We start from the raw sequence: 18111 nt of genomic DNA on the forward strand, positions 1-18111 counted from the left end.
CTTTACATCGGAATCTGGGGATGTACTGTAATGGTGATTAACATAATATAATAAAATAAAAAAAAATAAAGTTACTATAAACTTTAAAAAAAAACACCAAATACAGTATATGATACATATGACACGCAAAATATGTGTTAGTTGACTATTGGTACAGCTTCTGGTTAAGAGTAGGCTATTAGTAGTTAAGTTTTGGGGGAGTCAAAAGTTACACGTGGATTTTCGGCTGTGCAGGGGTCAGCGCCCCTAACACCCACATTGTTCAAGGGTCAACTGTACTTGCCGAACTGTTTTCTCATTCACCCAACTACACTTAAGACACCGTTTTCTACCAAGCTTAATCCCTTATGCACTTCAGGGTAAAAAGGCTAGTCTCCTAGTAATCTGGCGGCAGAACTGCTTTAAAAACAAGTATTTCTAACCAGAAACAAAGAACCAAAGGTTTTATGGCTTTTGATTTTCAAATAATCCAACAGTGACACTCTGTGGACAAAATAAGAAGCACTAAAGCACCTATTTTTCTCGATAAATTAATCTCTAAGACGCCTTAAATTGTTTTTTGGAATAAAACAGGGTATAAGTAAGTAGACGGACAGCAAATAACCAGTATATTTAATTATAACAACTCTATTCTAAGGATGAAATATGGACTATAATAATAATTTTAACATATACATACCAAGTAGTTATCAATGTTTTTGGTTTAAACTTTTATGAATCAGCCCTGCATTACCAACTTATTAGGCAGCAAAAATTATATGGAATTATAATATAGACCTGTCATTATAAAAACAATATTGCCATCTTACCCTTGTGTAGTGCTTTATACTTTTCAAAGTGCTTTCACATAATTATGTCAGAAACCATGACTCTTGGTAGGCAGTTAACATCCTCAAATATGAACATATTGGGGCTCTTAGAAGTTAAAAGAATTGCCTATACTACTTAGGTAAATACCTAAGGTAAATACCTCATCCTTATATAAGTAAGTAAATGCATTTTCTGCTAAGCGATATTATGTATAGTCTAATAATCTATTTCGTTCTACTTCAGAGATAAAGAAGCACAGCAAAATACGACAGAAAGGTCAAACAGTACAACTACACAAGGAGACTGGCAGTTTCCTCTAAACTTTGTTCTGTGACCCAGTATTTGCACTCCTGAGTCTTCATTCAAATTAAATGCAAACATACATTCACGAAAACACTTCCATAATAATGTTCAGAGTCACTACTCATAATAACCCAACCTGGAAACAACCAAAGGGCCCATCAAAAGGAGAATAGATAAACAAATTATGGACATTCATACAACAGAATATTACTCAGCAATGAATAGGAACACCACGTCACCACAACCAGATGAATCTCCAAAACATTATTCTAAGAAAAAGAGACTGTGACACAAGAGTACATACTGTATGATTCTATTTATCTAAAGTTCTAGAACAGGCAAAACTAATCTATGATGGAGAAAAATATCAGAATGTTGTTTCTCCAAGGTTTGGCGGCGGGGGGGGGGACTTACTGGGAAGAGACATGAGGGAACTTTCTGGGATGGTGGAAATGTTCTCTATTTTAATGGGGGTGGAGGTATACATATTTGTCAAAGCCACTGAACTGTTCACTGTATGAAATTAAACTCAATTTTTAAAAAAAGAAATAAAGCAGAATGAAAAAAACAAGGAACGATTTTCCATTTAATATACAAACCATATTATCCACCCTTGGAAAAGATGATCGTCCTCTTTTGCGCAGTGGGAGAAACTCCATTTCCTCTGAGTTGGAACTATATCTTTTTAAATTTCCTAGATGGTTCATTTGTGGAACTGGCTGGTCACCTAGGGCTGGTAAACCACCTGCTCCTGAAAAGCAACACATAAAAAAGTTACTTCGCAGACTTACTACCATAACCAACTTAATAAGGGTATGTTCTCAGAATGCCAACTCAAACTGAATTGGAGTCCTGGCTGAATTTTAGAGAGTGACAAAACAGTAACTCTTCCATTAGTGATTTAGAATAAAACCTTAAAAATTGAAGGGCTAGGCTGCCACACTTAGGAATAAGAATCAAGATCACACACCAATTCCAAATTGTGAAGTGAATGCTTCACAACTGGAAGGCTACGGAGTAAATGCTGGAAACAAATGAACAAGAGAACACAAGTCCTAACTGCTTTTTTGAAAGGAGGCCAAAAGGTCTTTTTACTTAGGGAGGCAGCAGGCCTCCAAATGTGAGTCAGGGATCTATTCTGGCACGGCTCTCCCCGCGCTGTGTGGACTGAGGAGACCACAAAGACACAGCCTCCTCATCTGCCAGGTGAAAACAGGACATTATCTCTAAAGTCACTTGAACTCTAAGACTATGACTGTTTCCGTAGTTACATTTTATATTAAACCTAAATAAACGTATGTGAACCATAAGCCCCCAAATATTCTAGAATTCTGTAGGCTTAGTTATGGTTCTGAGTCATTTAACTCTGCAACGAGGAAAAGACACAGAATGCAGTGCTATCATATTCTGTCTTGTAGGAGAGACTTGGCGGCTGGCATCACAGTGCTGGGAGGGGCGCCTTAATGACAGACCTAATTCCCTTTAGCAATCAGCAAAGGAATCAGAGGCAGAGTGAGGGGAGAATCAACAAGTTAGATAAATGCAGGCCAATATGGTGGGGAAAATTCAATGATAAAATACCTCCAATTTGAGGTGTAACTTCAGTTTTTATTTTTCAACCTGGTTGTTTTATTCTGATTATAAGACTAATAATGAAAAACTAAACTGGGGTGTTTTCATACAAACGAAGCCTACACAGCAATAAGAATGAACCAACTATTGCTGCAAACGAGGATGAATCTCACAACCAGAACACTGAGCAAAAGCCAAACACCAAAGAATATAGTTGTGATGTGATTTATATTAAGAAATATATATTTTGGACGCCTGGGTGGCTCAGTCGGTTAAGCATCTGCCTTCGGCTCAGGTCATGATCCCAGGGTCCTGGGATGGAGCCCCACGTTGGGCTCCCCGCTCCTCGGGGAGTCTGTTTCTCCCTCTCCCTCTGCCCCTCCCCCCGCTCTCTCACTCTCAAATAAAGAAATAAATAAAATCTTTTTTAAAAAAAGAAATACATATTTGGTCTTCATCTGTTTTCTGGCAGAGCCCCTAAAGCCCTTGGAATTTCTTGAGGAGAGTGATAAAGGTGTCTTTTGTTATACTAATGAAGTGGAAAGCCTCTAGGTCAACTAAGGATGGGGGCTGGTCACCAGGGGAAGGAAGCTGTGATTAGAGGGTTGGACGTTTCAGTCCCACCCACTGACCTTCAGGGAGGGGAGAGGGGTTGGAGGTGAATTAGTTGCCAGTGGCAATGACTTAATCAATCATGCCTATGTAATGAAGCCTCTGTAAACACCAAAAGCACAGGGCCGGGAGAGCTTCCGGGTTGGTGAGCACATGGAGTTTTGGGAAGAATGGCCTCCTCTGAGAGGGCTTGGAAGCTCCATGCCCTTTCCCCATGCTTTGTCCTTTGCATCGCTTCCTTCCGGCTGTTCCACGGCTATATCCTTTTCTAATAAACCACCAATCCAGTAAGTAAAATGTTTCTCTGAGTTCTGTGGGCTGCTCTAGTAAATTTACCAAACCTGAGGAGGGGGTCACGGGAACCTGGTAAAGCCTTTCAGTCAGAAGCCTGGGTAATTGCCCAGGCTTGCAACTGGTGTCTGTAGGGGAACGGGGGTGCAGTTTTGTGGGATTGAGCCCCTCACCTGTGGAATCTGACGCTGTCTCTGGGTGGATAGTATCAGAACTGAGTTGAATTCTCAGACACCCTGCTTGTGTCCAGGAATTGCCTGGTGTTAGGGGAGAAGTCGTCACCACCGGTACCAACACACAGTTTGGAACCGGGTCCAGGAACCTAAATGTACTGTATATGATTCAATTGTTCTGAAGTCTAAAGTAATCAGTGGTGGGAGATGTCAGGATAGTGCTACTTTGCAAGAGGGGGAGTGACTGGAAGGGAGGTGAGGGCTGATTCTGGGGAGCTCAGGGCCTTCTATTTCTTGGTGCGGGTGCCGGTTATACTTGTGTGTTAACTTTAAAATTCTTTAAGCTGAATATTTGTGATTTGTGCCTATTTTCTTGTGTGATTGATTTCTATAAAAAATCTACCTAAAGGGGCGCCTGGGTGGCTCACTCGGTTAAACGTCTGCCTTCGGCTCACGTCATGATCCTAGGATCCTGGGATTGAGCCCCGCGTTGGGCTCCCTGCTCCGAGGGGAGCCTCCTCCTTCTTCCCTCTGCCCGCTGCTCCCCCTGCTTGTGCTCACTGCTATCAAATAAATAAATAAAATCTTTTTTTTTCTTTTTTTTTTTGATTCGGTAGATATTATTTATTTTTTTATAATAATATTTTTTATTATGTTAGTCACCATACAGTACATCCCTGGTTTTTTATGTAAAGTTCCATGATTCATTAGTTGCGTATAACACCCAGCGGACCGTGCAATACGTGCCCTCCTTACTACCCATCACCAGCCTATCCCATTCCCCCACCCGCCTCCCCTCTGAAGCCCTCAGTTTGTTTCTCAGAGTCCATAGTCTCTCATGCTTCATTCCCCCTTCTGATTACCCCCCCTTTCTTTAACCCTTTCTTCTCCTACCGGTAAATAAAATCTTAAAAAAAAAATCTACCTAAAAATTAAGCTCTTTAAAAAAATTCAGAATCTAAATAAAGTAAGCCATCACCAATAAACATCATAGATATAGATATATTTTCTTCTCTTTTTCCTACTCCGTATATATTTTATACAGTTTGATTCACACCATACATAAATTCTGAACAATTTTGTATGTCATTTATAATTTTTAAAATAGTTTTTTCCTTTATTTTTTATTTTTAATTGAAATATACTTGACATACAATAATTTTTTAAATAGTTTAGACATGCCTACATAATAATCCACTGTGGATGTCCATAGGTTATCTGTTTTGTGGGAGATTTATATGGCTTCCGGTTTTTCACTATTTTGCTATAATGATGTATACACATTCAAATGTAAATATTTATGCACGTCTCTGAAAAGCTCCTTATAATGAATATTTTGGAAAGTCACTAGGTTAAAGGCTATGAACATTCCAGGGGCCTCTGACAAGTGCTGCTAAAGAGTCCAAAAGGCTTGTAGTAACTTAAATTTGTAGAGAACTGCAATGCAATAGTTTTTCTAAACTAAAAAAAAAAAAAAAGTGAATTACCATGTAAAAATTGCTAATTTGGTAGATGAAAGTTTGCAGTCTCTATCTCATTTTAATTTGCATTTCTCTTGTTACTAATACAGTTGAATATTTTCTGAATGTTTTCTGTCCATTAAGATTTCTCGTTCTGCAATCTGTTACTTTATGTGTCCTCTGCTCATTGTCCTAGGAGTTTCAGTGTCTCCTGTTTGATTTGTATGAGGTCTTTTTATCTTAAGAATAGTAACCCTTGAAAATGTGTATTTTCAGCAGATTTTTTTCTCAAGTGCTGATGTGATTTTGAAGTCTGATATTTTTGAGATTGGGAGGGGTTCTCTGTTTTTATTTTACCAAATTCATTAATATTTTTATGATTGCTTTAACTGCTGTTACATTCAGTCTTTCACTAGGAATAGAAAAACATTAACTGGATTTTCTCCTAGTTTTCCATACTTCGATTCATTAGGTATTCAACTCTTTAATCCATCTTGAAATTATTTAAGTGTGTGATATGAGGTGAAATCCTATGGGCTTTTTCCCCCAATAATTAAGCATCTGTACCAGCATGATTTACTACCTAAGCTTCTCACTAGAATACTACAATATATTAACTCCAAATTCTTTGTTCTTTTTACGAGCTTCCTGCTGCATTAAATCTGGCTCCTTATTTCAAAACTAGTACTAACATATTTTAATAATTGTACTTTTAAGATGTTTTAGTGTTTGATATGGTAAATTACCACCTGTCCCTTAAACACACTTTCTCAAGATTTTCTCTTTTTTTTTAAGTTATATGAGAGTTTTTTCTCCTCTAGGAACAATTTGTGTCCCTCCACTTACTCAAGCCTCATTTTATGACCTTCATTAAAGTATTTGCTTCCCTTTCATACAGATTCTGCAATTTTTATTCATTTATTCCTTAGAATTTTTAATATTTCATTGTAGCCATTATCAGCTGGGTTTCCTTCCCTATGTATGTTCTTTTTTTTTTTTTTAAGTAGACTCTGCCCAACGTGGGGCTTGAACTCATGACCCCAAAACCAAGAGTCACATGCTCTATCCACTGAGCCAGCCAGGCACCCCACCCTATATATGTATTCTAATTGCTTTATGTTGGTATATGAGAAAACAATTTGGGTTTTGGGGTTTTTAAGATTTTATTTATTTATTTGACAGAGGGCATGAGTGCAAGCAGGGGGACCGGGAGAGGGAGAAGCAGGCTCCCCACTGAGCAGGGAGCTTGATGCGGGGCTCGATCCCAGGACCCTGGGATCATGACCTGAGCTGAAGGCAGACACTTAATTTAAAAAATTTATTAGCTAAAACGACTCAAGAAAAAATAGAAAATCTCAACAGACCTAAAACAGGTAAAAGACTGAATCAGTCATAAACCTCCTGGCAAAGAAAAGGCCTGAACCGCAGGGCTCCACTGGTGGATCTACCAAACATTTAAAGAAGAATTAACACCAATCTTTCTCAACCTTTTCGAAAAAACTAAAGAGGGAACACTTCCTAACTCATTCTGTGAGGCCAGAATTACTCTGATGCCAAAGCCAGATAAAGACATCACAAGAAAAGAAAATTAACAGACCAATATCCCTTATGAATATAGATGCAAAAATCCTCAACAAAATATTAGCAAATCTAATCCAAGCAAATTAAAAGGATTATTCACCATGACCAAGAGGGATTTATCCTAGGAATGCAAGGGTGGTTCAACAAGAGAAAACCAATCAAGGTGACACATCACATTAACAAAGGGAAAAAGCATGATGTTATGTATAATAATAAATAAATATTAATTATATATATTAATAACAATAAAAAATTACCTGGTCACCTTTTCTGAAAACCCTTATCCTAAATTTTTGCATCAGTTAGAAAGATAAAAGGGATCAGACTATAAGTACTGCACTGCAATCTGCTTTATTTTTACTAAACATGTATTGGTTTTTTCAAACTAACACTTTTAGATATACTACAACCCCTTTAACAGCTTCTTAGTTTCCTATCATCAGGCCATGATTCATTGAACTAGTCCCTAATTCATGGATATTGAAGCTACTTCTCAAGTCTTGCTCAGACAAAGACCACTGCTGAACAGTCTTACACCTCTGCAGGTGCTTTCATGGGATAAATTCCTAGAAGTAGAAATAATAGGGCAAAGGGTATCCACGTTGGAAAAGTCTCCTTTATTTCTCTCCCAGTAAAGAGGGCTGTTGGAATCATCCAGGCGTTCTGTAACACACTAAGAAAACATTTTGCTGGTTCTCCATGTAGTTTTAAAACCAGAACAGATGGGGCGCCTGGGTGGCACCGCGGTTAAGCGTCTGCCTTCGGCTCAGGACGTGATCCCGGCGTTATGGGATCGAGCCCCACGTCAGGCTCCTACGCTAGGAGCCTGCTTCTTCCTCTCCCGCACCCCTGCTTGTGTTCCCTCTCTCGCTGGCTGTCTCTATCTCTGTCGAATAATAAATAAAATCTTTAAAAAAAATAAAAAATAAAAAAAATAAAACCAGAACAGAGGACAAGTGCTATCAAAACTTTTTGGCATCAGTTAAATCAGGGGATGGCAAACTACAGCCTACAGATCAAATCCACCTTGCCACCTATGTTTACACAGCCCACAAGCTAAGAATGGTTCTGTTTTTTGTTTGTTTTTTTACATTTTTAAATGATTAAAAAACAGGGGCACCTGGCTGGCTCAGTTGGTAGAGCATGCAGCTCTTGATCTTGGAGTTGTGAGCTCGAGCCCCACACTGGGTGTACAGCTTACTTAAAATTAAAATGTAATTGTATTCAAAGTGTATAAAATTTGAGTAACTCTTAAAAATGGAGAGTAAATATAAAATATCAAAAAACTATTTTAATATCAAAAAATTATTTTTAAAAATGATTAAAAAACAAAACCAAAAGAAGAATATTTCATGAAATGGGAAAATGATAAGAAATTCAAATTTCAGTGCTCATAATGAAACACAGCCACACTCATCTGTTGATTATATATCAGCTGCTTTCTTACTTCAGCAGCAGAGTTGAGTAGTTGCAACACAGCCTTTATGGCTGTAAAGCCTAAAATACTTACTGTCTGGCCCTTTACAGAAACATTTTGCTGATCTCCAATCTAAGCAATAGCTTTTTTTAAAGATTTTATTCATTTATTTGACAGCACAAGCAGGGGGAGCAGCAGGCAGAGGAAGAAACAGGCTCCCCGATGAGCAGGGACCCCAATGCGGGACTCGATCCCAGGACCCTGGGATCATGACCTGAGCTGAAGGCAGATGTTTCACCGACTGAGCCACCCAGGCAACTCTAAGCAGTAACATTTTTAAGGAGTAGGAAACCCAATGCTCTAAACAAAGGGCAAAGAACAAATTGTCATATAGCTACCAAAGAAATGTTCCAAGGGATTATAGTGTCTCTCGGCTCTGTGTGTAAGTAAGGAGGTGAATGCCTCACATTTCCTTCATTACTGTGACTGAGAAGCAGCCATTGGAAGGCCAAGTAGCTACCGCACTTCTGCCTACAAGACTCCACTTTCCATGGACTCTTTTTTGGGTGCTATTGTAATTGGTACTGTGTTTTTAATTTCAAGTTCCAGTTGTTTACTGCTGGTATATAGGAAAGGGATTGACTTTTGCATCTTAACCTTGTATCCTACAATCTTGCTATAATTGCTTACTAGTTTCAGGAGTTTTTGTTGATTCTTTATAGATCTACATAGACAGTCGTGTCATCTGTTCCATGAACTCTTGATCCAAGTTGTTTTTCCCATAAATTCAGTTTTTCCTTTGCCACCAAATAATTACAATTAGAGTTGCCAGCTATAAATAATTTTTCAGAGACAGAAAATATATTCTCCCAATGTTTTCTGAGGCCACCTTCCCACCCCCATAGAGCAAAAGTGGAACAGGAGACATGACAAAGCTTAAATGAAGAGAAAAAGCAAGCACATGTAAACACTGTGACATTACCCTGATAAGAACTGACTAATGTAAAAATTACAGGAATATTGAAGCAATTTACTGGATATCAGGACCGGGAGCAAAATTTTGCAGAGGAGGAATGAGAATAAAATTACCATATGTCATTTGGGACAGCTGCCAATAGTTATCATTGCTGTCTTGAAAATTTGGTTCTATGGTCAACATGCCATCAGTGGAAAGTGTGTTCTCAGTAGGTTCTGTTTCAGAATCTTCCACTGTCACAACATCAACATCATCATTGTCATCACTGTCATCCTCAACAGTTACAATAATATAATCTAGGAATAAGCAAAGAGAAAGTTTAGATATCACATAAAATAATCAGTGTCTAAGGAAACCACCTTATAAAGTTATGGAGTGTTTAAAAAACATTTTGGCTGAAAAAATTGCGCTGAATATTTTCATGTCCCTAATCTCTGCAAGTCAGCTAAGAAATAAATTGCTTAGTTTGAAGCTTTAAGATACATATGTAGGTTTACATGCATGTATATACACACGTACATTAGTATTTCTAGTACTTCCAATTTTATAGAGCAATAAATTTCTTCTCATTTAAGAAATGTGACCACCTGGCCCATGCTGCTCTGTGTTCAGTGATACACTTTTAACTTTTAAATGATAAAGCTGACATTACATAGCCACACTCTGTACTGACCATGAGTTCCCAAACTTGTTCTCTAAAACTTAATTTTAATCTTTATGATAATAAATAATATAGAAATAAAGTACAATCATAACTGTTGTTATGAAACAAATTCAAATTTAATTTCACAAAATGTGGAATAAGTGGCCCCAAATAAACTAGATGTGAAATAATCAACTCCATAAACCATTCTAATGAACATGAAAAATAGCACACCATGCATAGTGTATGCTATATAAATGGGCTTTTTTGCTTTTTACAGTTGGCCTGAAAAAGAAAAACATGTTTAAGCTCAAAGTATTAACTCACGGATCACATGTACACTGCATCACAACTTGGATTCAGTACATTTATTTGAAATAGACCAAAGCATTAGAATCAAGTAATTAGCCAGCATACGGGAATGTGCTGGTATGAAAATAATACTGAATTAGGAATTACATGATGTGGGTTCCAATTCAGGCTCTGTAGCCATCCAGAGGTATAACCTTTTGGCCAGATACGTTTATTCTTTTGCCTCTTGTTTTCTCATCCATGAAAACATGGCCCTAGCTTTGGAGATTCACTGTGAAATCCACTTAATAGTCTTCATGGAAAAAATGGAACATTAGAAACTGCCTAACTATTCAAACAAAAGGGAATTGGTTGAATAAATTATGGCATTTCCATATGATGAAATGGCATACTGCCAGTGAGAAACACATTCTCAAAGAATATTTAGTGATACTAGAAATGCTAGTGAAATAATGTCAAAGTGGGGAGAAAGGGTCAAAGCAGAAAAAATATGTAATCCTAACTTTGAGAACAGAACGAAACATACCAATTGTTATCTCTAAGTCACTATCTCTGGGTGGCAAAATGACCTTCATTAGACTTCTCTGTATTTAAGATTCTCTACAATAAACTTTATAGACTTCATAATCAGAAGAAAATAACAAAAGTAATTGAAGTTTTATTTTAAGACAAGCTTTTATATGTCAACAGATTTTTCACACTAGACCCAGTAAAGCTACTGAGAACTCCACTCAGGTTTCTCAGTAAATTTGTAAAATTCAAATTAATTCCTTTAGGTATATACATAACCTTCATAAACCATTTTTAGAAGACATTATAACATTTAGAAGCTATTTGAAGATTATGCTTCTAAGGTGCAAGGAACCAAGTTGTGGTGAACTTAATCAGGTGGGGCACAGTTCCCAATGATGCAGGCTGAAACCTTCCTTTCACAGGAGGACCACGGCAAGAAATCTACCCCAAAACAGGGCAGATGACAATGGCCAGACTGGTCTGATTTTCTAGCAAAACTGTGTCAATACATTGAACAACCACTTTCTAAATCTCCTAGCAGAACTCTCAGAAGCAGCCGTTCCACATCCATATCAAACTTTAGAGACTACAAAGTTGGCCAAATGAGAGATAATGCCACCAGAACTGTATCCCAGAGCCCAGTGCTTGCTGCAGCCAGGCCTGAAACTGAATCGAGCTGTGCCCTGCTTTAGAAAACACGGTACAGAAGAGTTGCTCGTAAAATCATTTATCTGTAAACATTTAAATCAGTTTACCACTTAATGTCATAAAACCATCAAGCAGTCCCAATTTGGGGCGAGCTGGGTAGAGGCGAAAAGGGGGCGATTCCCAACACATTAAGTTAAGAGCCTTTTCTGTCAAACAGTGGTGCTCAATCATACAGCAGGTGGGATGGGCCCTGAAGCATGCTCGGAAGGGTACCCCTATTTTCCAGGGGTCCTCACATTTTGTAGTATCCTCTGACTCCTTTTTAAGTCTCGATATCTGCCCTCTCAAAGCAAAGAACTGGCTCTGTACGTGGGAACTTCTCCACACCTACATCTTTATTTTCTTCTCCTTGTTTATGTCTTTACAATAAAACAGCAAGGCTGCACTATCTGTTTTTGAGCAAACGCAGATACCACCAAAGCCTCAAAAAATCAACATCTCAATTTCAAAAGATGTTATAATGAATCAACTGCTAGTTTGTCAATCCTTCAAACTTAAAATTCTAACGGTCTAAGAGTCTTGGTCCTTGGACCCCTACTTTCTTCGACGGGGAAAAAGAAAGGCTAAAGGATCAACTCGTCCCAGGAAGTCGACACCAAGTACTTAATGAGTAGCCAAATCTCAAAAGCTTACGGGTGCAGGCATCTCAGAGATGGCAAATCACCACAAACCGCCGCGCCGCCGCCGCCGCCGCCGCCGCCGCCGCCGCCCCGCCGAATACGAGGCTGTAAAGTGCAGATTTAACCTTCCGCAAATCAAATCGCCTCCTACCGGGAGTGCCCCCCGCCACTAAGTCAAGTCACTTTCATGCCCTAATGGTCCACGCTCCACAGCTATTTGTGGTGCGTATACAGTCCACAAGGCCTTTTTGGGGGAAAAAAGCTCAAAGAAAAAGTGCCGCTGTACGGCCGTATTCTGGTGCCAGTGCCGCCATGCCACCCTCCAGAGGGCACAGGGAAACAGATCACAGCGCCCCAGCCTCCCGAGTGGAGACCGCTGAGGCTGTTCTATGGCCACTAGAGGTCCTAGAAAGAACCACCGCCCTTGTGCTGGAAACCAAGCTCCGCCTCTCACCATGCGGATATCTTGAGCCCCGGTGTCACCTTTAGCCTCCCAGACGCCATGAGCCCCGAAACGCCGTGGGCCCCAGAGACCCCTCGAGCCCCAGGATCACTTCAAGCTCCTAGGATACCATAAACCCCAGGAATGCAGCGAGCCCTAGGGTCAACTCAAGCCCCAAGTACACCATGAACCCCGGGGACCCCTCAAATTCTAGGATCACCTTGAGCCCCTAGGATGTCGTGAATTCCAGAAACGCCATGAGCCCAAGCGTCACCTCAAGCCCATGGGACACGAACTCCAGGGACCCCACAAGCCCCAGGATCAGCTCGAGCCCCTCAAACACCATGAACCCCAAGGATGCCCCGGACCCAGGGCCAGACCCAGCCGGCAACACCTGGGTTCGTAAATGCCCACTAAGTAAACGGGGACAGCGGTCCAGAGGTCATCACCAGATACACCCTGGCCGATGACGAGACAGTGCCTTGGTCGCCTACGAGACCCTCTAGGTGGGCACAGTGAAAACCCTGTCGGTTTCCTCTGCCCCCTCAGCCGCCGCCGCCCCCCCCCCCNCCGCCGCCCACCGGCAGGGTGAAGAAAGAGGCAGAAGCGAATGGAACAGCTTTGGGAAGGGCCCCTTACCCTCCTCTTCAGACATTGTGAGGCAGGGAGTCCCGCTCTGAGTGCCTTAGTCGCGGCGTCTGCGCTGCTGCTGGATCGGCTGGACGGCAACCGTGCCCACGCGGCAACTGCGGCAGATCGAGGCGCCAAACGGAAGGAGCCCAGGCCTCCCCTCCTAAGAGAAGCTTCTGCGACTGCGCAGTAGTGCCCAGCACCCGCCGTGGAAGCGCGACTGTTGGGGGGAGGGCAGAGGTGGCGCCTTGCCTCCCTCCATTTTTACTTATATGTATACATTTTTAAATGTGCTTCCTCCTCCCCCCAAAATGTGAACCGATAGCCACCACTGTAATTCCGCTGTTCCCAAAATGCTCTTCACACAATACATCGTAGAAAAAATTTACAATGTACGAATTCAGACTTCCTAATATTTTCCGGGTTGTGTACTCATCATGTCCAGCGCCAGCTTTGGGAACGAATCCGAAAATAATCCAACTTTTAAAATGTGTCCCTGATAAGGCCTGCTAAATCCGCGCCACCCTGCACTTCAGCTGTCCTACTCTCTACTTGAATTTTCCAAAGACCCATATCCTTCATTCCAACTTAAAATAGTAATAGCTACGATTTACTGAGTGGTCACCACCAACCAGCGGCTTAGTATGTCTGACCTTATACAAGTCAGTATTATTGTCCCATTTTAAAGATACCGAAACAGACGTTTAGAGAGTTTAACTTGCTCAAAATCGCAGCGCTAGTAGTGGAGTTATGATTTGAACACACGTTACACCCACCCCCCGCCTAAAGCACATGCCCATACCCCCTGTTATTCTCCCTCCTACTCAGTTGCTTCTGGAAATTTTCCACACCCTTCAAAGCTTGTTCCAGTCATCTTTTTTTTTTTTTAAGATTTGTAAAATTTCTTTATTTGAGAGAGAGCAAGAGAAAGAGTGAGCACGGGGGCGGGGGGGGGGGCAAAGGGAGAAGCAGGCTCCCCCACACGGAGCTTGATCCCAGGACCCTGGGATTGTGACCTCAGCCAAATGCAGACACTTAATCGACTAAGCCACCCAGGCGCCCCCCAGACATCTATGCTAATATCTGCGCGAAGACACTTTCCTACAGCTGCCTGGAAAGAATAAGGAGCAGCACCACACATTATTTATATTAAATAGCACTTCCGTCACAAGGTTCTAAGAATTAAATGTTACGAAATATAAAGCACCCAGCACAGTGCCTAGAATTTTAGTTCCATTTCACTGTGTCAGTTATACAATGACTTCTGGCCCTGTGCATCTCCTCATTCTGGGGGAAGGGTAAGTTTATTCACTTGTGAGAAGGAAAGGTGCATTTTCTTAGGTGGGACTGTACACCTGTTTCCCTGTTGTAAGGGAGTGTAAATGTGTGCAGTAGGGTTCATAAGGAAGCTGAAGAGAAGAATGGATGCACTATACAGTTTATTGATATATTGATATATTACCTCTCAGCATCAAATTCAGCCCTTTTCCCTGCTCTGAGAAAATGGATATGCGCCCTTTAAATGTCCATTTGCACAGTTGAACACTTTAGGATAGGAAACGGGAAAGAGAGTGTAGAAGAAACACGTGCTTCCTAGTCCCCATTTGCTCTCTAGACAGGCTGCTGCAGAGTGCAGCCTCCCACCCCAAATACACATCCGACAGGACAATTTCCAGCAAGTTCTAGAGGCTGGCTCTACAACAAGTTTCAGCAGTGCTGCACCGAGTGACTTCCCTCACTCAGTGTGTCAGAGTTGAGCCTTCCTGGGTGTAATGTCTACTCCTAGAGGTAGTAGCTGTTGCTTGCAGCTCTTATTGCTATAATCTAGAATTTCCTTTCTTACTAGCCAATCCCTCATGACTCCAATTCTGATATACTTAATACTGCTTTATATTAAATTTTCTCTGCTCAAATTACTGTGTAGTCTTTCTCTTCATCTTGAACCCAGACTGATCCACTCATCCTTCTGACTTTCCTTCCATCACCTGGTACTGAATAGGAACACAGTGTCTGATGCTACACTATAATTAAGCATCCAACAGATGTTCAACAACCACTTCACTTTTATTTCTGTTCAGGCCTCTGCATTATTCCTTTGACCCCACTTCTCCATAGAGAGACACAATGGAAGGAGAATATACTTTCTTACTGTCACTCCTAAGGTTCACTTTTCTTCTAGTCTACCTAAGAGGCGTCAACCTGAGTAAGGCAAAATACACTGCCCGACAAGCAAGGGAAATCTGCTGGAAATGGAGAAGTGAGAAGAGATGATGGTAGTGCCATCTACACCTTCTCGGGTGAGAGCGTAGTCCCACGAGCTACAGACAGCTGTATTTCTATCAAAACCCTGTGCAGCCAAGGGAACCTGGTGTTCTAATTCTTTTTTTTTTTTTAAGATTTTATGTATTTATTTGAGAGAAAGAGCAGAGTGAGAGACAGAGCACGAGATGGGGGAGGGACAGAGGGAGAGGAACAAGCAGACTCCCTCCCTGCTGAGCAGGAAGCCTGACACAAGGCTCGAGCGCAGGACTCCCAAGATCATGACCTGAGCCCAAGGCAGCCGCTTCACCAACTAAGCCACCCAGGTGCCCCTGGAATTCTAATTCTTGTAATGATGAACTGCATGATGCAGAGCCACCAGGCCCCTGAGAAACAATGAAAAAAGCTGGATGTATGTTCTTGAAATAGTCTCAAGAACATCAAAAAGTTAACCAAAAAATAAGCAATTACAGAGCTAAGAGCTGTGAAAGACCAGAAACCTAGAAAAATGTGAAAAGCTGGCAGGACTGCTTTTGCTCTAAGACACTGATCCAGAAAAGTGTGAAAGAGGCCAGGCTGTACTTCTGGTGACTTTGTAGGACTAGAGACAAAAGTCAGAATCTGGGACCCACCAATGCCAGAGGACTGGTAAACCACCCTCTGCTTGAACACGGACCATAGTCACTCTTTCAGAGTAAAAGTGACCCAGGGGCGCCTGGGTGTCTAAGTCAGTTGAGCCTCTGCCTTCGGCTCAAGTCATGATCCCATCGAGCCCCACGTCAGGCTGCCTGCTCAGCTGGGAGCCTTCTTCTCCCTCATCCTCTGCCTGCTTGTGCTCTCTCTCTCTGTCAAACAAATAAAATCTTTAATTTAAAAAAAAAACGCACATAATTGAACAACAGTTAACCCACATGCCTGAGATTTAACACACCAAGCTTTCTGGCATAAGCAAACAAAAATTCTTACCTGTAAATATAAGATCAAATTATTTCTACAAACAATATTTAAATAGAATATCCAGCACAAAGTAGACTATAACCAAGTTTGGGAGAAGATAAGACAGGAGAAATAAGCAATAAAAACATCAAAGTGACAGTGCCTCCTGCTGGCAGCCACTGCGACAACCACACGGCGCTCGCTCACACCGTGGTCCCAACACAGGCACTTGCTAATGACTGATCATCTGGAAGCAGCTAGTCTGTGAGCATCTTAGGACATCCCGGGGAGGGATCCAGATTGAAAATCCCCAGGACCCCACGTTTTCAGGAAGGCACCTCCTCACCCTTTGATAATGGATGGAAACGTCGTTTCAGTAGGGGAGAGGCTGAACTACAAGCTGGACGGGCTCCACCAGCCCAGAGCACACGGAGCCTAATTGACAACCCCTCGCCTTTGGGGACGAGAGAAATCCAGCAGGTGTAGGGCGGTGGGGCCCTTGGAAGGCAACGGGGAAGGACAGAAGGTGAGGTCTCCAAGAGAGCACGGGGCCCAGACTCCAGCCACTGCGCTCCAGGGAGGGTGGGCAAGGGGCCCACCCATGTGGCAGCTGCCAGGGTCACTCTTCTAAATGCCGTTCTTCACCCTGGCCGCACGTGGGTCCATCAGGGGAGTTGTAAAAACTGCCGGTGCCCGGGCCTGGGCCCCAGACGTTCCCACGGCACTGGTCCGGGGAGGCAGGGTGCTGAGCTTCACAGGGTCCAAGGCATTCTCCCGGGCATCAGGCTGAGGGGCACTGCTTTGTCACTGTGTGGAGCCGGTCACAGGACCATTGCATTTAACTCCCATGTCACCCGAGCGGGTTCACGTGACCAACCTGGTTTCTGGGCAGCAGGAGAGGGCAGGCACTGCCCACGGCGCAGCAAGAAGAGGGGGTGAAGTGACAATAAATGCGACCTATGGGACCATGACCCACTCTGCCCACGAGACAGAAGGGGTACGACACACAGAGCAGCACTGCCCTGTCGGTGTGCAGTACGCTCCCCTGGTTTCAGCTCCGTTAAAACTACTGCAACGTGGGGGATGGACTCCCGAGGCACGACGAATGACCGGTCGCCACTCCAAGATGGGTGCGTGCGTGTGTGTGTGTGTGTGTGTGTGTGTGTGTGTGTGAGAGTGAGTGTGTGTGTCTGTGTCTGTGTGTGTGTGTGTCTGTGTGTGTATGTGAGAGAGATGGGGAGAGAGACGGAGAGACACAGAGATGGAGGGGAAGTGGGGCTTCACGGGGGCAGAGAATAGGAAAGAGACTCACAACATAACTAAAAGCTGACACCTCCCCATCGCTGTGTGAGTCTGACCACAGCCGGTCTGCCATCCGGCCTGAGTNCGTGTATAATTTCTTAATTGCTTCCCTCGGGCCTTAAGATGCCATCCATAGGTGACCCAAGGGCCTTCCTGTTCCAGGCCTTGTTCAGCTCTCCAAGCTCATAATGACTCCCCAATGTCCAGCCCGCGTTTCAGTCTCTCTCAACACTTTATGGTTTACCAGGTGCCTCAAGATTACACAGCCTGGCAACGAGCTGCATGGAATACAGGGACTCTGTCCTCCTTTAAGTGTAGCCCCAGGTGCTCCAGTGGTCGGCGGAGCAGGGGTTATTGTGAAGATAGGGTTTGAACGGGAACCAAGGTGGACGGAGGGAATGAATGCTCATAGGCAGAGCCAAGGTTCTTCTTAGAAATGTGGGGTCGCTTTACCTCACAGATAAATAAAGGGCTGGCCGCTCAAGATCCCAAGTTCCGAGGCCAGAAGCCTAAGGCCTTACACTGACGACACTGAGCTCACATCAGGCCTG

The 18111-nt window shown here is 42.5% G+C and overlaps 1 protein-coding gene across 1 annotated transcript in view; it reads right to left on the bottom strand.

Annotated features, from left to right (window-relative positions):
* BEND2 (BEN domain containing 2) overlaps positions 1-17633 on the bottom strand; it is a 54421-nt gene extending 36788 nt beyond the window's left edge. Inside the window, exons 1-4 of the mRNA XM_034649901.1 lie at positions 17571-17633; positions 12036-12096; positions 9309-9491; positions 1713-1864 (exon numbers count right to left, since the gene is read on the bottom strand). Coding sequence (XP_034505792.1) covers positions 1713-1864; positions 9309-9491; positions 12036-12096; positions 17571-17633 — 459 coding nt within the window. The remainder of the gene's footprint in view (positions 1-1712; positions 1865-9308; positions 9492-12035; positions 12097-17570) is intronic.
* Positions 17634-18111: the final 478 nt, after the last annotated feature.

The sequence above is a fragment of the Ailuropoda melanoleuca genome, chromosome X (assembly GCF_002007445.2).
Source record: "Ailuropoda melanoleuca isolate Jingjing chromosome X, ASM200744v2, whole genome shotgun sequence".
Lineage (NCBI taxonomy): Eukaryota > Metazoa > Chordata > Mammalia > Carnivora > Ursidae > Ailuropoda > Ailuropoda melanoleuca.